Source organism: Panthera tigris, chromosome C1, assembly GCF_018350195.1.
Source record: "Panthera tigris isolate Pti1 chromosome C1, P.tigris_Pti1_mat1.1, whole genome shotgun sequence".
Taxonomy (NCBI): Eukaryota; Metazoa; Chordata; class Mammalia; order Carnivora; family Felidae; genus Panthera; species Panthera tigris.
This window is the reverse complement of record NC_056667.1, coordinates 160,295,679-160,312,686: the sequence shown is the minus strand read 5'-3', so window position 1 is coordinate 160,312,686 and position 17,008 is coordinate 160,295,679. Positions and strand designations below refer to the sequence as shown.

At 39.2% G+C, this 17,008-nt stretch overlaps 1 protein-coding gene across 5 annotated transcripts in view; it reads right to left on the bottom strand.

The window, feature by feature from the left end:
- The window catches only part of MAP3K20 (mitogen-activated protein kinase kinase kinase 20), a 183,879-nt gene that overhangs the window by 34,665 nt on the left and 132,206 nt on the right, over positions 1-17,008 (bottom strand). For 4 of the 5 annotated variants that reach the window (XM_042994715.1, XM_042994716.1, XM_042994717.1 and 1 more), the window contains exons 11-12: positions 12,885-13,020; positions 313-357 (exon numbers count right to left, since the gene is read on the bottom strand). In XM_042994715.1, coding sequence (XP_042850649.1) covers positions 313-357; positions 12,885-13,020 — 181 coding nt within the window. Of the gene's footprint in view, positions 1-312; positions 358-6,289; positions 9,029-12,884; positions 13,021-17,008 lie in introns of those variants that run through there. The other variant, XM_042994718.1, reaches the window with a different exon arrangement.

Genomic DNA, 17,008 nt, shown 5'->3' with positions numbered 1-17,008 from the left:
TCACGTTTGTTCATTTGGTATCCTGGATCACTCCTTTAACTTTGCCATTGGTATTCATTACAGTATTCTGGAATACCTTTCAGAGCAAATAGGGAAGTGGAATCCTCTTGTAAGATTTGAAGATACTTGCCTTGCTCTTGAGGCCTTATTTTAAATCATTACTGCATTAAAAATAGAAAAACAAGGAATTTGTCAACTTCTCCTAGTTAGATTTTCTTAAGGCCCCGACCCCTCCAGCTGCATCTGTAGCTTGTGGACCAATGTCTGAAATACCTGCCCAGGTCAAAGGAGGCATTAACAGAAGCCGCTTACCACGTCATCTTCAGTCCATGAGCCAATCTCAAAGGAAGGCAGCAGCTGCATGGGAAATACGAATGCAGTGAAAAACAAAAGTAATATTATCATTGTCTTTTTGGCTCATCTCTTGTCTCCCCTATTTTAGCTTTCGGCCGCTGCTCTGGCTCGGTTTCTTCCTTGGCAGGTTAGGTTGAATGGCAAGCAGTTCTCCTGACCTTGAGGGGAATTTCTCATCGCTCCAAGCATTTACCCACAGAAGCCAATCCCGGGCACCAGCTTGTCAGTAACAATTCATTGCACTTGGTGAGCTGTTGCAGCAGGGGCTGTAGATCTTGAGACTGTCCTCTCTCGGTACTTGGCACACCAAGAGTAGACTTCCCTCCCACAATAGGGTTTGACAGGCCAGGAGCTTCTGACATTTGCCAGATACCAGAGCCTCCCTTGGAATTCCCACTCAGCATGAGGATCATCGGATTGTTCATGAAAATTCTGAAGCAACACTTTGGTAATCAGATGACCTTTATGCTGCTGCTGCTGCTACTTTTTTTTTATTTTTTATTTTTTAAATTTTTTTCAAGAGAATATTAAATCGTTTATTGATTACACATGATAATGGACGATACACAAGCTTTAGTCCCATCTATAATTTTATCTGATACCATAATTCAATTTAGATATATTGCATAGGATGTGCCAACAATCATATTAATAACCAAATAAACTCCAGGACTTTGCTTGGGTGACCCTTTTAACGGTGAACTCCAGATCACAACACATTAACTGTCAGCTCAACCACACCAATGTTTGTGGAGACAACGGCTTCTGTGCCCAAGCAGGTTGCAAATAAATTTCAAATGGAACCTGGCATCACCCTGATGGAATTCTAACTTCACACTGTTGGGGTAGTTTACCAAGATGAAAAGACTTTATTTTTTTTAAGTAATATCTACACCCAATCTGGGGCTTGAACTCAAAATCCCAAGATTAGGAATTGCCTGCTCTACGAACTGAGCCAGCCAGGCATCCATATATGCTGCTGCTTACAGGGGAATTTCTAAGTGGTTAGCCAAATGACTCACTTGCATTATATTTTTAAAAGGAAATTTTAGGATCCATGGATGAAGAAGGACGGGTGAAACTGGAACTGTCGTCCCAAGAAACCCACATTGCAGAGTTTGCTCTAATGAAACCACTAACCTCTCTCCTTTTCAGATGTAGACATGAAATACTTTGCAAAAGGACTTTGGCCTGCATCATTTTCAAAGCCAAAGAGCTACTTGCTTCAGTATATGCCCATGGCAATGGACTAAATGATAAACGCCTACATAATTTGAAAAAAAAATTGTGTCCTGTGTCTTGAATTAGAGTTTGCCACACCCTTTAGCTTTAACTAACTTAACTTGCCAGCATGGTTGGATTGCTTGTAAGGTAACATGGCAGTGCCTTTCAACCTTTGTTACAAATAACTTTTTTTTTTTTTTTTTTTGGTGAATGAATTGAAAAACAAAGTTGAATCTGGTTGCTTTTACTATTAGTGTAAAAATCGGAAGGTGGGTGAGTTTCTAATCTGCAAATATTTTGAACTCACATGCTCAAAACCATACTAGGAAAGGTATGCTCCTCCCTTTAAGGAGCTTTTAATTTAATTGGGGGTGAAACCGATACGGATTATAGATGAAGGAGTTTAAGGCTACCTTCATGTTGGCTTACTCAGTGCCTAGCAGAGTGCCTGGCTTACAATACTTGGTTAATTTTTGTTGAACCATTTTGTTGAATGAATCCAGCTGCAAGGTGCATTTACTAAAATGCTGAATCCTCTGATAGAGAATTCAATGTGTGCAGGTATACCAGGGAAAAGGGAGGGTTTCATAGACCAAGATGGGGATGGAAGGCATGGTGGCTTGAGCTGGGTACTCTAGGGCACAAAGAACAGAGATGTGATTCTACTTGAGGAGAAGCAGGAAGGCCAGACACTGGCACTGGTGTTGGGGACAGGAGGGAAGGGGGGCATGGCATGTTTGCCTTACTGGAGCACTGGATGCAGCGTGTGTATATTGGAGGATAAAGGGGAAATGCTTAACATCTTTGCTTAAAATGCCTAAATTCTCTCTGGCAATGATTAAAAATCTCTAGGGAGCCAATCAGAATTTTTGTTGTAAACCCACAAGTTATGATATATTTGATTGTGTACAGTTTGAGTGTTCTAGCTGCCCCATGACATTTTATTTGTTCATGGGGCAGCTGAATACAGCTGCAGGAACATGTCATTCCCTTTTCCCATCACGGAAACAAATGTGAAATAAGGAACTTTTTTGATGAGTTCAAGGAACAACAGACTGACTTTACAGAACTCTTTTCCTTGCATCAAGGCTGGCCTCTATAGGGAGTGGGGGGATATGTGGTGGTTTGATTTTTATACAATTCCCAAATGTTGTGCTAAGCAAAATCGTTAAGTATTTCTTGAATAAAGGTTGTAAATGAAACAACTAATCAAAACCCATCACATTTGGCTTTAAGGTCAAAAGGAGAGGGGAAGAGTTCTCTTGCCCTCCTAGAGTGGCTCGTCAAGAGGACGCCAAGGGAAAGGCATAGATTCAGTTTGATAATCACTCTGGCAGGATTCTTGCACAAGGCTTGCAGAGATCAGTGATAGGAAGGCTGGAGCCAGACACTGCTTCAAGACGGTTTGAATTTGGCAAGATGGGGGTAAGAGTTAATGATCTCTAGCCACATAGTGGTTTACCATTTCCTTTATGCTTTCTGTACCTTCTTAGCATGTCAGTGTATCTGCTGTAGCATGAGTTCTAAGCCTTTTGTTCTTTTGAGGATAAGAAAAAATCCACCTCGTGACTGCCCCATCACTTTACAAATTCATTATTTACACTCAACTGATTTCAGGAGAGAAAAGCTCACATTCATGTGCATGCGTGTGACCGTGATTCCTTCCAAGGATGTTGGGAAATCCCATCTAACAAAGATCTGATATACACAGCAACACATAACAAAGGGATTTACTGTCAAAACGTTTATTGCAAAATGGAGTCTTAAAACAAAGAAAAAAGCAAAGAAAAGTTCACATCAAAATGAAATGTATGACACCAACTTGGATTTCTGAATACATTGTGGACTTGTGCTGGAATATCAAATTCCAACTATGAAATCAATAACTGAGTAGTCTTACCACACACGAGTGATATGTAATCTTCCATACAAACATTATACAAGATATTTGGCATAGGATTTGCTCAGAATAACATTGCAACAGAATAGTTGAGAAAAAGGTTTTGTTAAAAAAAAAAAAAAGTGATAATGCCATCTATTCAAAGCTCACACTCAAAGAATATAAATATTTCCTATTATTTAGTACAAAATTTCTAAAAGTGCAAAAGCAATATGTGCAGTGTATTGTATCTGACATTAAAAGTTAAACTGTTCTGCACACAATATAAAATAATTAATGTAGGTGCTTGAAACACTAGTTTTAAAGTCAATAATCACATGCCAGAAAGCTCCTCATAGGCAATAGTGTGCAACTGATAGTTGAAGCATAAACGAACATGGCTAGCTAGCCCTTCAGATTTCCTGGTACACGCTCCTTTTTCATCACAGAAATGCTACAGCTATCAGGCTGGGCCACAATCGAAAGAACAGAACAGATTGTTCTTTCTGGCAACGCTTAAAGTCTAAACAGGAAAACAGTCTTACTCAAAAGCAGCAAAAGGTGCCTGATTATAGAAAAATTATGCTCTCTCATATGTGGTAGAGTGAGAATGTGCTAGTTTTCAAATGCTGCAACAAGTCTAGCGTATCAAAAACCAAAAAAGTCTCAATATTTAACTCAGAATAGCTTTTAAAATGATCTTTCATGAAATTCTTACTACTCCAATGAAAACTCTGAAAAATAAAGTTATGTACATCATAGTTCTAGGAGAAGTCATTCTGGATCTCTCCCAAATCTTACGTCTGATTCCTTGATTTTAATGGGAATCAATTTTGAATTAACTCAGCTGGTGTTAAAATCGAACAGATTTGCTGCATGTTAAACATCACTGGCTAAAAACTGGCCCTCAACATTTCCAGAGGATCCAAAACAAGTGTCCTATGTGCCTTCAACTCTTCCCATTGGTTATTAATGTAAAATATTAAAATGTGATTTTACTTAACACACACACACACACACACACACACAGCCCTTTTAAATTAACCTGGCTGCTTTGAAGAACTATAGCTCCCTCAGTGATGTTTTCCTTTTTTACTTATTTTGGAATTAGTGTAACAGAGTGACACCAACCCCCACCCCAGGTAAATTTTGCTGTTTTATAAAGTTTCCACCAGCATTCTTAAGGGGAAAGAAACCATTTCCACAAGGGAGGATTTAAGATAAATGCCACAAACCTATAAACTATAGATTGTACAGTAGTTGTAATTTTGGAAATGCATCTTTTGACTTGAGCAATTTTGTTTGAGGGAGAAAAATTTGATACAGAACTGTAAAACTGCCAGGTTTAGCAAGTTTCTTAAAGGGGAAAGGGACAATGCTATTGGTAAATGGAATTCTTTATTGGGTGGGACTGTCCCTGGCATGCAGGATGTTACCATTTTTGGCACTGGGCATTAAATACACCCCAGTCACTGTGACAACCAAAAATATTCTCCAGCCTCCTCCCCCCCCAAACATCATTAGGTGCCCAAGACGAGAATGGCTGGTAGAGAGTCATCAAATTCTAGATCGTCAACTTTATGAATATAGAAAAAGAGATGAAAAAGAGTAATTATATTTTCAGTTGTAGGACTCTGAAAATTATGACAATTTAGAGTTTCAATTATTATTGTGAATCTTTAAATTTCTTAGTGTTTCTTTATAAGTATACACTTTTGTAAGTCAAGTAATTGGAAATAAATCCAACATCAACAATTTGCCATTTGAAAAACTAATTTGAAAAGTGAATTAGAAGCTGTACAATTAACATCATTAGAAAATGTGCATAATAAACAGTTCCTTTGAAAAGTAATAAGAGTCTAAAGTCTTCTAAATAATCTTCACAGATAGAGTGAGACCACTTTAAAATTTTGTTTATAGGATTTAGACTTTAGGGATGTTCAAAACCCTAGAAAGGGACTTATCTGAAACAAAGTAATGCTGTATGATAATTACCTATAATAAAATACAATTCCAGGTGGAGAACAATTTCAAGCTTATCACTGAAGTTTTCAATTCTGCTGTACCCTAAATCCCTGAATACTGGTGAGGAAGTTGACAGCAGTGGAGAGATCAGGGAGATATTCCCTAATTAACGGTAACCCCTAGGTCTGAGTCCTATTACCTTTCTCTTCTAGCCCTATTTGGCTGCTTCTATTAATGCACCGAAACTTTATGTGTAATTATGATAGATTTATATGTAAATTAAGAAAAAAATGTCAGTTTCGTTCTGTTTATATGTTCTAAATTTGTTGATGAGGATTCTTGAATGAGAGGCAGGGTTTACATTCTTACATAAAGTGCACAGATCTCAAAATTAGCCCACAGACATTCCCTGATCAGCATGGCCTTGTCCGACCACACTTGAAAACCCACAACATTCCTCCATGTGTGTCATCTTCTTGCCCTGCTCCGTTTTTCAGCATGCACTTAACAAGTGTTTACGTACTATAGAACCCACTTGTTTACTGTCAGGATCTCTGCTCACTAGCAGGTGTGCTCCATGAGCACCAGGGTCTCCCTCTAGCTGGTCCCTGGAACAGTCCCTGGCACAGAGAAGGGGCTCGATGAATATCTGTGGAATGAATGACTTTATCTTTCTCTAGAAAGATGTGCAAGAGGCTTTTAAACTACTTCCTACTTGGGGCACCTGGGTGGCTCAGTCGGTTGAGCGTCCGACTTCAGCTCAGGTCATGATCTCACAGCTTGTGAGTTCAAGTCCCACGTCGGGCTCTGTGCTGACAGCTCGGAGCCTGGAGCCTGCTTCGGATTCTGTGTCTCCCTCTCTCTCTCCCCCAACCTACTCGCATTCTGTCTCTGTCTCTCTCAAAAATAAATAAACATTAAAAAAAAAATGTTAACTACTTGCTCCTTGATTCTCTCCTCCAGGTTGCTGGACTACAGTGCCCCCAGGGCATGCTGGGAAGTCAAGAATTGAAAACCACCCCTCTGCTTGGCTCCCAGATGCTCAGCTTGAGGGGCTCAGCTTGAGTCAAGGAGTGCTCCTCTTACGTCCGCGCACCAACAGGACACCTGTTGAGGTTTGTGCCTGTTTGCCGGCAGCACTGTGTAGTGTGCATCTGTGAATGGCTGCATAGACAGAAGGTGTACTAGATTGGGTATGGAGGGAACCCATCTTCCAGGGGAAAGACTTACCTATTCATTCTGTTTTTACTTAGTCTATGGGTGGTAGCAGGGCCTGCAAACCCCTCAGGTATGTAGTCTTGAAAGAACACCAGGTTAAATTTGTTTATATAGTTTACGTTCTAAGAATGCTTTCTTCATCTTTCCCGAAAGCTGTTTACTTTAACTTTCATCGCCTACTACTCAATAAGTATTACTTGAAATTGATAATTTTCCAGGTTACTGTAACCACTTATTTTTCACTGGCATAATGAAGACTTGCTAAAGTTAACTGACCACTTCCCATGGGCCTGGTTCTGTGTTAAGTGCTTTACATGTATTATTTCATTTAATCCCTTCAGCAATCCTTTGAAGCGGGTACTGTTACCATTCCCATGGCAAAAATGAGCAGACAGATACGCAGGTTAAATTTCTAACAGATTACACGGCAGTTTTGAATCATAATTTGACTACAGATCCTTCTCTTTATCACCATGGCATATAGACTGTTCTGCATTTCACACCCCAGGACATTTTAATAGTTATTTTTCTCCAAATAAAGCTGGCACAGTGTACTGATCATTTTGTGGTATTTTTCAGCTGTTAATAGGGATTAGAAGCCTGTCATGCTTCAAATTTCCAGAGACTTTCCTGATTGAGTGTACTTGGAAATAGTATTAGATAATATCTATGATGATCTCCTTTCTTAAATTCCCCATAAAAAGAACTACCAAAAGTGTTTTAATTTAATAGTCAAATGAATGGCCCTTCTTTCCAAAATAGGCTGAAAAAAGTTTTTATTCTTTTGCCTTTCTTGTATATATAGGACTACAAATGTTTTGTAGTTCATTTTGTTTTTTCAAACAGTGTTTTATAGCTTTGACAAATGTGATAACATTCTGAGAACCTCTCTCTGGAGAACTAGGTTTTCAGACGGCACCTACATTCACTTCCATTTATCACCAGTGTGGCTCAATCCAGGTCCAAAAAAAAAACCCAAAAACATTCTGGGAGGCTGGATCTGAATTAAAAAGTACCCTTCATCCTCCACGTCTGTCTCAGTAGATATAATTTACCTTTGCTCTTCCCTTTATATATTTAGTTCCCTCTTTAAAACATCTCTGCATATATTTAGAACCCAGAATGATCATGCCCCTGTGGAAAAAGAACATGCGTATATCCTTACTGGCAGCGCAGAGCAGGTCTGTATTAGCACTTGAGCTGCCCTGCCTGTAAGTTTCCCTTTAAGACCATACCCTTCTTTTATAAACTACGCCTCAGATGATCGTGTGTTGTTCAGAAGCTTCCAGGGCTAGCACTGGCATGAAAGCCTGCAACATCTGCTGTTGGTTTCAAATTAGAGTATTTCTTCTTCCAGTATACTATTAAGAACATCTCTCAGGTTTTACTGTGAGTAGTTGTGCTATTAAGTATTGAAAATTCTTGGCATTTAGGTATTTCTGAAGTATTTGTGATCGCCGCCTTTCATCTCAATTTTTTTATTGTTGGATTTTGTAGTCACTCTCAATTATTTCTGACAGCACAGCATATTGCCAGAAGAAAAAGAAATGTAGTGTGTTACAAGAAAATCAGTGTCAAAGAAGAATTAGGAGTTAAGAGTGCTTTTTCAAAATGTAAGTTTTCTTAAGCAATTAAATAAATGAAATCAAATCAAAGTATAAAGTATTTGCTTGAAAAAAAAAGCCAGAATATAATTAGTTGTGAAAAATACTATATTGTATAATAGAGTCACAAATTTCTATAATCAGGCACCACATTTGCTGACTCATTAAATATACCTTTCTGGCTTAACCCTCCCCCACCCCCCCATTTTTCTGTAAGCAGGAAAAAAAAAAAGTAAAATCATTAAAGAAATGACTGTCATAGAAATGTGATTGGCTTAAAAATTCCGTGCTTACTTTTCTACCTCCTTACTGGTTTTCATACAGACTGAGTAGCAAGTTTCTTTTGGTTTGCCAAACATTTTCAATTTTCTTACTTTGCTGTCTGCTTTCATTCACTATTATTATCCATGTCATTATCCTCCTCATCACCGTCATCATCATCATCATCATCATCATCATCGTCACCTTCTGACAAGTCAAAATCACTGAACCCCAGGGCCATGTTGACCTTCTTCCCCCTCCTCTTAGATGTGGTTTTGGAAGAATTCTGCTTGGCTTGCATGTTTATCTGCATCCCAGAATGCAGCACAGCTCCTGCTTTGTTCATTGAGAAGATATCCCCAAAGCCCATCAGCATCATGGCCTGCAGACTTTGGTTCATGCCATGGCCCTCCCCGTTACTTGTTGCTGTGATCTGACATGACATCTCTGCACTGTTTGACTCCTCTGTCTTAGATTCAAAGTAAGACTCCTCAGACATTCTTGCAGCAAGAGGCAAGAGAAGCTATCGTGAGGGAAGAAAGGACAGAAGCAAAAAGAGAAATTAGGACCAATTTAAATAAAGGAAACAGATACCACAAAATTAGTGGGTGCTGCACAGAAGGTAAATGATTAGTGAAATAAACGAATGTAGGGAATCCTGTAAAAACGTATTTAATGGCAGGTTTGGCTCCAGCATATTTGCCATAATTTATAAATGACAGAGTAAACCACAACCAAAAGTTTGCAGAGCGCCACAGCAGGCCAGATTTCAAATGGGAAGGAAGTTGCAAGTTTTAAGCCCTCATTTCGCTTACAACAGTTTTTAGGATCTCTCTTAATTTTTTCCAATTTCACTTTCACACAGAAACGTTAAATATTAAATTAAAAAGAAATTAAGTAGAGATTAAATCTCAAGTAAAAAATGAAGGAACTTGTACCAAAGGATCAAGTTCAGAGGAAGCATAAAGACAGTTCAGTAGTCAATACCCTTCTACAGAAATCTGGGCCATTAATCTCCTTTCTATCTAGATTATCATCTGACTCTAAATTAAAAAGGAGTCTAGGATTCAGTAGTTTCTGCTTATTATTTATTACAACCAGATAGAAACCTAGTTACTTGACTTATGAAATAATTAATTCACTTAGTGAACAAATTCTAGATCTGTCTCTAATACTTAAGGACATAAATACATATGAAAATTTGGGGGAGAGAAAATTAGTATTAATTTAGACTGTTACCTTTTGCTCTATTCTCTAAGTGCCCTTCTTGTAGTAGAACTCTTTTTTCTAGGAATTCCCCCTCACAGTGGTAGAACTCTATTTTCTACCTTACATCATGATTTTGAACAACTAACCTATTGCCATAAATGCTGGTCTTATTCATTTCAGGAGTCTGTCAGGATCTGAAAAGTGTTACTGCCTCTTCTTTTGAGAAATAAGCAAATTAAGGCTTATATTTTTGGTGGTGTTCAAATATGGGTAAATTTATGATAAATAGTGCACAAATAACATGGGATGACATTTACATCCTGGGTATAAATATGGTTTTTAGGGCCAGTTTCCTAATTTTTAAACTGAAGTTGGAGTTGAGGTTCTTTTTTTTTTTATTTTTTTTTTAAGTTTTATTTTTTTAAGTAATCTCTACACCCTACACGGGGCTCAAACTCACGACCCTGAGATCAAGAGTCAGATGCTCTACTGACTGAGCCAACCAGGCGCCCCCTGGAGTTGGGCTTTTAAAAAATATCTTACTCTATTAGGAAAAGATTTCCAGAGTTGTTACATCAATAAGAACTTCACATGCTTCAGCTAAAAAATACAGTTATAAAGAAGGAAAAAATTGTGTTAGATCCTTTAACACTGGAAACAGGATATTATTTTCCTTGCAGCCAAACTTTGCAGCTTCTCAAATTTGTTTTCAATTGTTAGATTCTCTTTAGAGAGCTTTGTCCTCGCTTTCTCAACAGATGTCTCTCAAATAAGCTTTGATGTTTAAGAGAAATCAAATTTTTACATCAAGCTGCAACAATAATTAAAAAACAAACACTGTCTGTATTTCTGTATGGGAGAATTCCTCTTCCCAAATATCTTCAACTAATGTTTTAATTTCAGGAAAGTAAATGGTGTCCCTGCTTGAAATAAATCCAATAATACTATTTTTTATGAAGTTACATAAATGTTAAACTTTTATAATTAAGATGAGGCTACAGACAGAAAACCTAAACCTCCAGCCACTTCCTTTTTAAAAGGTTTATTTCATCTTTCTCTCAGAAACCTCATTTAAAGTCAACTAGAAACTGATGTGAGGATAAAAGAAAATACCCACTTAGAAAATACCTGAGCACAAACTTTCTTTCCTTCAGAAATATGAGCTCTAAGCAGAAGAGACATTAAAAGCAAGTACTGTAAGAAAGAAAACTTAGCCCTCATAGGTAAAAAAAAAAAAAAAAAAAAAAAAAAAAAGAAGAAGAAGAAGAAACTCTGAGATCATGCTTCATGCTGTCCATTGTTAGATGGTAGCCTTCAGAGCGGTTCCTTTACAGAAAGTTTTCTGGAGTTAAAACGCAAGCATACAACCTACTGAGCACTCCTACTGTTTCATTATTTATTACACAACTATGTTACTAATAGCAATAATGTGTGCAAGGCAGCCCATGATTTCTTAGCAAAACTAATGCCGATAAACCAAAGAAAGCTTCTAAAGCATACTGTAATAGGTAGTTTAAAGTTTTTTCTTACAATGCTACATTTAGAAAGAGTCAAGCCATGCAGTGCTTTATAGCTTAAGATTTCAATGTACTTTAAAAAAAAAAACCGCCTCTCAGCCTTCAGAAGACAGCCATGTGTCTGCCTCTCCTCAGCTCTGGGAGAAGCCGTGCTCCCAGCAGACCCTTAGGGTGATGCTTTCTGAGTCCTCCTGTTGATACCGATTCAACCAGACTCGACTTTCCTCTTGAGAGCCAAATGAACTTACTAAATGTAGTACCTTTGTAATGTCCCATGGCAGTCTTATGTATAGCAATTCAGTTCTTGCTTTGGAAGTCCGTGGATGGCCAGAGTCATTTTGGAAAAAGTTAAATCTGATAATAAATACTTAACTTCATTGTATTTCCCTTTTTTTGGATATCAGGTTGCTTTTCCACATAAACCGGAAAAGGAGGCAAACTATGTTATTCTTTAGACATTGGAAGATACTCTGCAACTGGGCACTGGCTGCTTAATGGAGATTAAGGCTTTTAAAAATAGGAAAGCTTTTTGAAGATCACCAAGTGAAGAGCATGTAAGTATTTTTTGGGTATAATTACCGCAGCAACTATCAAAAATGAATTTAAAATACATAATTTTACTTTTAATCTTACCATTACTTGGTTTTCAAAGTGGACAAATATTGGGGCACCTGGGTGGCTCAGTCGGTTAAGCGTCCGACTTCAGCTCAGGTCATGATCTCATGGTCCATGAGTTCGAGCCCTGTGTCAGGCTCTGTGATGTTAGTTCAGAGCCTGGAGCTTGCTTCAGATTCTGTCTCTCCCTCTCTCTCTGTCCCACCCCCACTCACTCTCTGTCTCTATCAAAAAATGAATAAACGGTAGAAAAAATATATAAAGTGGACAAATTTTACCCATTAAAAAACCCAAAAAAGCCAATGATCTACTAAATTCCTGAAATGATAAACCATTCAAAATAGGGAAGAATCCTGAAATTTGGTTAGACTTTAATATATCATGTCAATGTATAAGTATAAGTTAAATACAGAAATAGTGAAATCCTTATGAAAAATTTTTATCTTCCTCTAAATAAAAAGCTTGGGAAAAAAACAAGGTAGTTCTTAAGTAGTAAATATTAGAGGCTTGTCACAAGGGACATCTTTTTCCAATCTTTTGCTGCAGTGATTGTAACACTAAATGGAGCAAGGAATATTAATGCTGGTCGTTGATATGTCACCAAGTTTGTTCTCTTTTAGAAGGAAAACTTGCTTAAGTTCTGCCACATGGAGACTCTTGGACAGCGAGCTGCCTCGGCGTTCCGCTTATTAATTCCTGATGGGCTCTATGGAGTTAATCAGCCGTTAGGCACGTGTTCTGGGGATCTAACAGATGGTGCGAAAATACACTGCATTTTATTTTTGTAATTCTAATATACAAACACGCTGACAGAATAACAGTACTTAGAGAAAGGGCCAGAAATAGGCTAAGCTTTTCTTTTAAATTTCTGGCATTTTGTTAATTGAAACGAGATCCGAGCACTACTTGAGTGTAAACGCAGGCCCTTCACCGTGCAGGCATAAGGCAGGAAGTGAGGGAGGTGGCCGTGGGGGAGGGGAGGGCCGCCATGCTGCCTCTTCTAAGTTGGGGGCCGAGTCACCCATGGGGAGCACTCACCGGGGTGTTGGACTGCTCCGTCAGCTTTTGCTCCCACATCCTCAGACGTCTTTCCCGCTCTTTCAGCTCTTGCTCTTTACAGCTGAGGTCCCGTTCTAGTTTCTTCAGCCTCTCAAGAGTTGCCTCAATTTCGCACCTGCACAGGGATGACTGGTTTAAGTCTCAGCTTTGCTCAAGAGTTATTAAATGCTTAGTGGTCCATCAGAATGTGTAATGAAAGTGAAAGGCTGGGGTGCCTGGGTGGCACAGTCGTTAAGACTCTGACTCTTGATTTTGGCTCAGGTCAAGATCTCACGGTGGTGAGATCCAGCCTCACGTAGGGCTCTCCACTGACGGTGCAGAGTCTGCTTGGGGTTCTCTTCCCCAACCCCGCTTACCCTGCCCCTCCCCTGCTCACACTCTCTCTCAAAAATAAACTTAAAAGGCTAAAATAAAAGGCTGAAAAAGACTGTGATTTTTGCCAGTTTTATTGAGATGTCATTGACATATATCACTGTGTAAGTTTACAGTGTACTGCATAATAGTTTGACTTACACATACTGTGAAATGATGCCCACTATAAATTTAGTTAGCATCCATCATCTCATATAGAGAAAGCAAAAAAAGAAAAAATTTTCTTGTGATGAGAACTCTCCAGATGTACTCTCTAAACAACTTTCATACATATGATACATTAGACTGTAGTCATCATGTTGCACATTATAGTCCTTGGACTTATTTATCTTGTAACTAGAAGTTTATATCTTTTTTATTTTGAGAGCGTGCATAAGCAAGTGGGGGGAGGGGCAGAGAGAGAGGGAGAGAGAGAATCCCAAGAACTGAGGAACTTGTAAGGTATGACCTGAGCAGAAACCAAGAGTCGGACCTTTAATGGACGGAGGCACCCAGTATAAGTTTATACCTTTTGGTCACCTTCCTCCTATTTGTCCCCACCACCAACTCTGGTAACCATAAATCTGATCCTTTATTTCTGTGAGTTTGGCAAAACTTGTGCTTCTAAACCAAACAGGAAACTATCAGAGAATAAGAAATCTGTCACATCCTTAAAAATCTATAGGTAGTTTCTAGTCTGGAAAAATCAGCTCAAAATACTTCCTAACAAAGTACTGAAGACCCACGAGAGTAGAGCCTAAGCTATGGAGCTGGTGTCCTGGTTTAGCTGTTTAATGAATGCTGACATTAAACTAGCCCTTTATAGTTTAGAAAGCACTATTACACAATGTCTCATCTTATTCTCATAACAGCCCCAAGAAACCAGTACTAATCCCATACATAGAGATGGGGAAAATGATATTCAGGTTGGGTGATCAACATCCTGTCCCTAGTGAATTCAGGTTAGCCTAATTCCCTGACTGGGTAACTCAATCAATTGATTAATCTGACCTAGTTTTCTCAGCTGTAGGGGGTGATGATTATCTTATACCAGGGTTCCCCAGACTGCCTGATCCTAATAACTACCTGGGCAGCTTTTTAAAAAACAAATAAATACACAACAAAACACACAGATTCCTAGGACCCTTCCTTAGAGCTTATGATTCAGTAGGGCTGGGTAGGGACTAGGAATTTCCATTATTTAATAAAAGACCCGGGGCTCCTGGGTGGCTCAGTCGGTTAAGCGTCCAACTTCGGCTTAGGTCATGATCTCACGGTTCGTGGGTTCTAGCCCCGCGTTGGGCTCTGTGCTGACAGCTCAGAGCCTGGACCCTGCTTTGGATTCTGTGTCTCCCTCTCTCTCTGCTCCTCCCCCACTCACGTTCTGTCTCTCTCTCTCTCTCTCTCTCTCTCAAAACTAAATAAACATTAAAATTTTTTTTTAAAAACCCAGGTAATTTTTATAATCTGACAAGTGGGATCAGATGAACTCTAGGATTCTTTTGAAGTCTAATAATTTTTTTTAAAGTTCCCTCCTTAGTCTCTATAGGCCAATCAACCTCATTACTTAGAATATGTCCAGTTATAGAAACCTTTGTAGAAAATGAACTGTTGATGACATGGCTCAGTACAAGCCATTTTCTTCCTTCAGGCCTGTCACTGTGCTCTGAGAGCTGGAAGTTCCTTCCCTTGAGTTTCTAAAAGGCCTGGAGACAGCTGACTGGTTATTAGCTGGTAAGTGCTGCCACAGCATGGAGTCTGGTTGGGATTCTCTCTCTCTCTCTCTCTCTCTCTCTCTCTCAAAATAAATAAAGAAACATAAAAAAAAAAAAAGTCCTAGGTATTATTTGGCAACATCTAAGACAGGGAACAGCTACTGAGGTGGGTCTGGATTTGGGTCCAACACTGGACTTCTCTGGTTATCTGAAAAGAACCTCAGAGCCAGGGAGTTAGCAAGTTAGTGTAAAAGCACCTGCCGTCGACACTCCATTCCTCTTATTGGCGTCATTTGAAAATTATAGAACATAAGTACAGTCACACTACCTGAAGAAAGGCACCAAAATCAGCAATCTTTCAGAATTATCACTGTCATCAAGTCCACATTTTATCCCTGATGTTTCTGACAAAAAGATTATGCTCATTCATAAATAAGTGTGTGTTTATTTTTCAAATGGAGATTTGAGGGAAAAAAATCAATGTGGGAAACCTTAGGTTAAACTTTTGTAACAAAGTGAAAGTGAGCCATCTTGGGGAACTGAAGGGGTCAGAGGGTGAGGAGAGGAGGCAGCAGAGAGGGGGGCACTCAGTGGCAGGTGGTGGGGGGAGCTGGGCTGCTGTCTGTGCAGTGCCTCCAGCAGGCCACACCACACCCCTGCCCGAGAGAATGATCGCATGGATACTCTGGTCAGGGGTAAGCGGCCAGCACGTTCAATTTCACTTGTAATTTAGGCAAGGGTTCATCTCAAGTTTCAGCTCTGGGAGCCAGCTGTGAGTTTGAGCCCTTCTGGAAAACAGACCAATGGTTAAGTAAGCTGGAAGCTGTGACACAGAAAAACAAACACTGAGTAAAATCTGCTTCCTCAACCCCGGCTCCTCAGGCTCAGAACTTCCCAACACTACTCCTTGCCCCAGGCGCCCGCTTCTGCAGGGAGTGTGGGAAGTTATGTACCATGAGGGACGCAACGACCCCACTCCCCATGTTGTTAATGGATTCTTTTGCATTGAGTGCATCTGTTGATGTATGTATATAACCTTCTTATTCTATAAACATAGGTGTTTTTAAAAGTTTAAGTGTTTTAGTTGATGAAAATGATGGTTTTTCTCTTAACCCAAATCCAATTAAGGTTGACTTCCACTAGTATCAATTTTTCACATGCCACAAATAGAGAGTGAAATGTAATTATCTTTTCAAGGTCAATTTGTAAAAATAGCTCTATTATATATATGATGGTAAGTAAATAATATGAATACTAGTGTTATATATTAAAGGATTTGTGCTAATATCCAGATTGCAAAGATTACATTTCCTTATCTGTTTTTTGGTTTTATTGTTTTTAATGTGTTTATGTATTTTTGAGAGACAGAGTGCTAACAGGGCCAAAGCAGAGAGGGAGGAGAGAGACAGAATCCTAAGCAGGCTCCACACTGTTAGCACAGAGCCCCATTGGGGCTCAAACCCATGAACTGTGAGATCATGACCTGAGCTGAAATTCTCAGATGCCTAACCCACTGAGCCACCCAGGTGCCCCTGTTTTTTGTTTTTATTTTATTTTATTTTATTTTATTTTATTTTATTTTATTTTATTTATTTTAATGTTTATTTTTGAGAGAGAGAGAGAGAGAGAGAGAGAGAGTGAGGAAGGGGCAGAGAGAGAGGGAGACACAGAATCCAAAGCAGGCTCCAGGCTCAGAGCTATCAGCACAGAGCCTGACATGGGGCTCGAATTCACAAACCTTGAGATCATGACCTGAGCTGAAGTCAGACGCTTAACCGACTGAGCCACCCAGATGCCCGTTTCTTGTTTTTAACAAGGTGTGCCACGGTGGGGGTATTCTAATCACGAGGGAGGAATACAATCAGCAAAGTATTCTGCCAAGAGACACAGATCTGAACATGCCTCACAGCGCCACACAGCTCACTCAGTGCCGATTACAAGGCAGTTATGTGGGGCAATGAAAATTGCAAACATGAGCAACAGGGTGACACATTTCCTGTTCTTAATGATCATGGCTGTTGCTAATAAATCAATAGT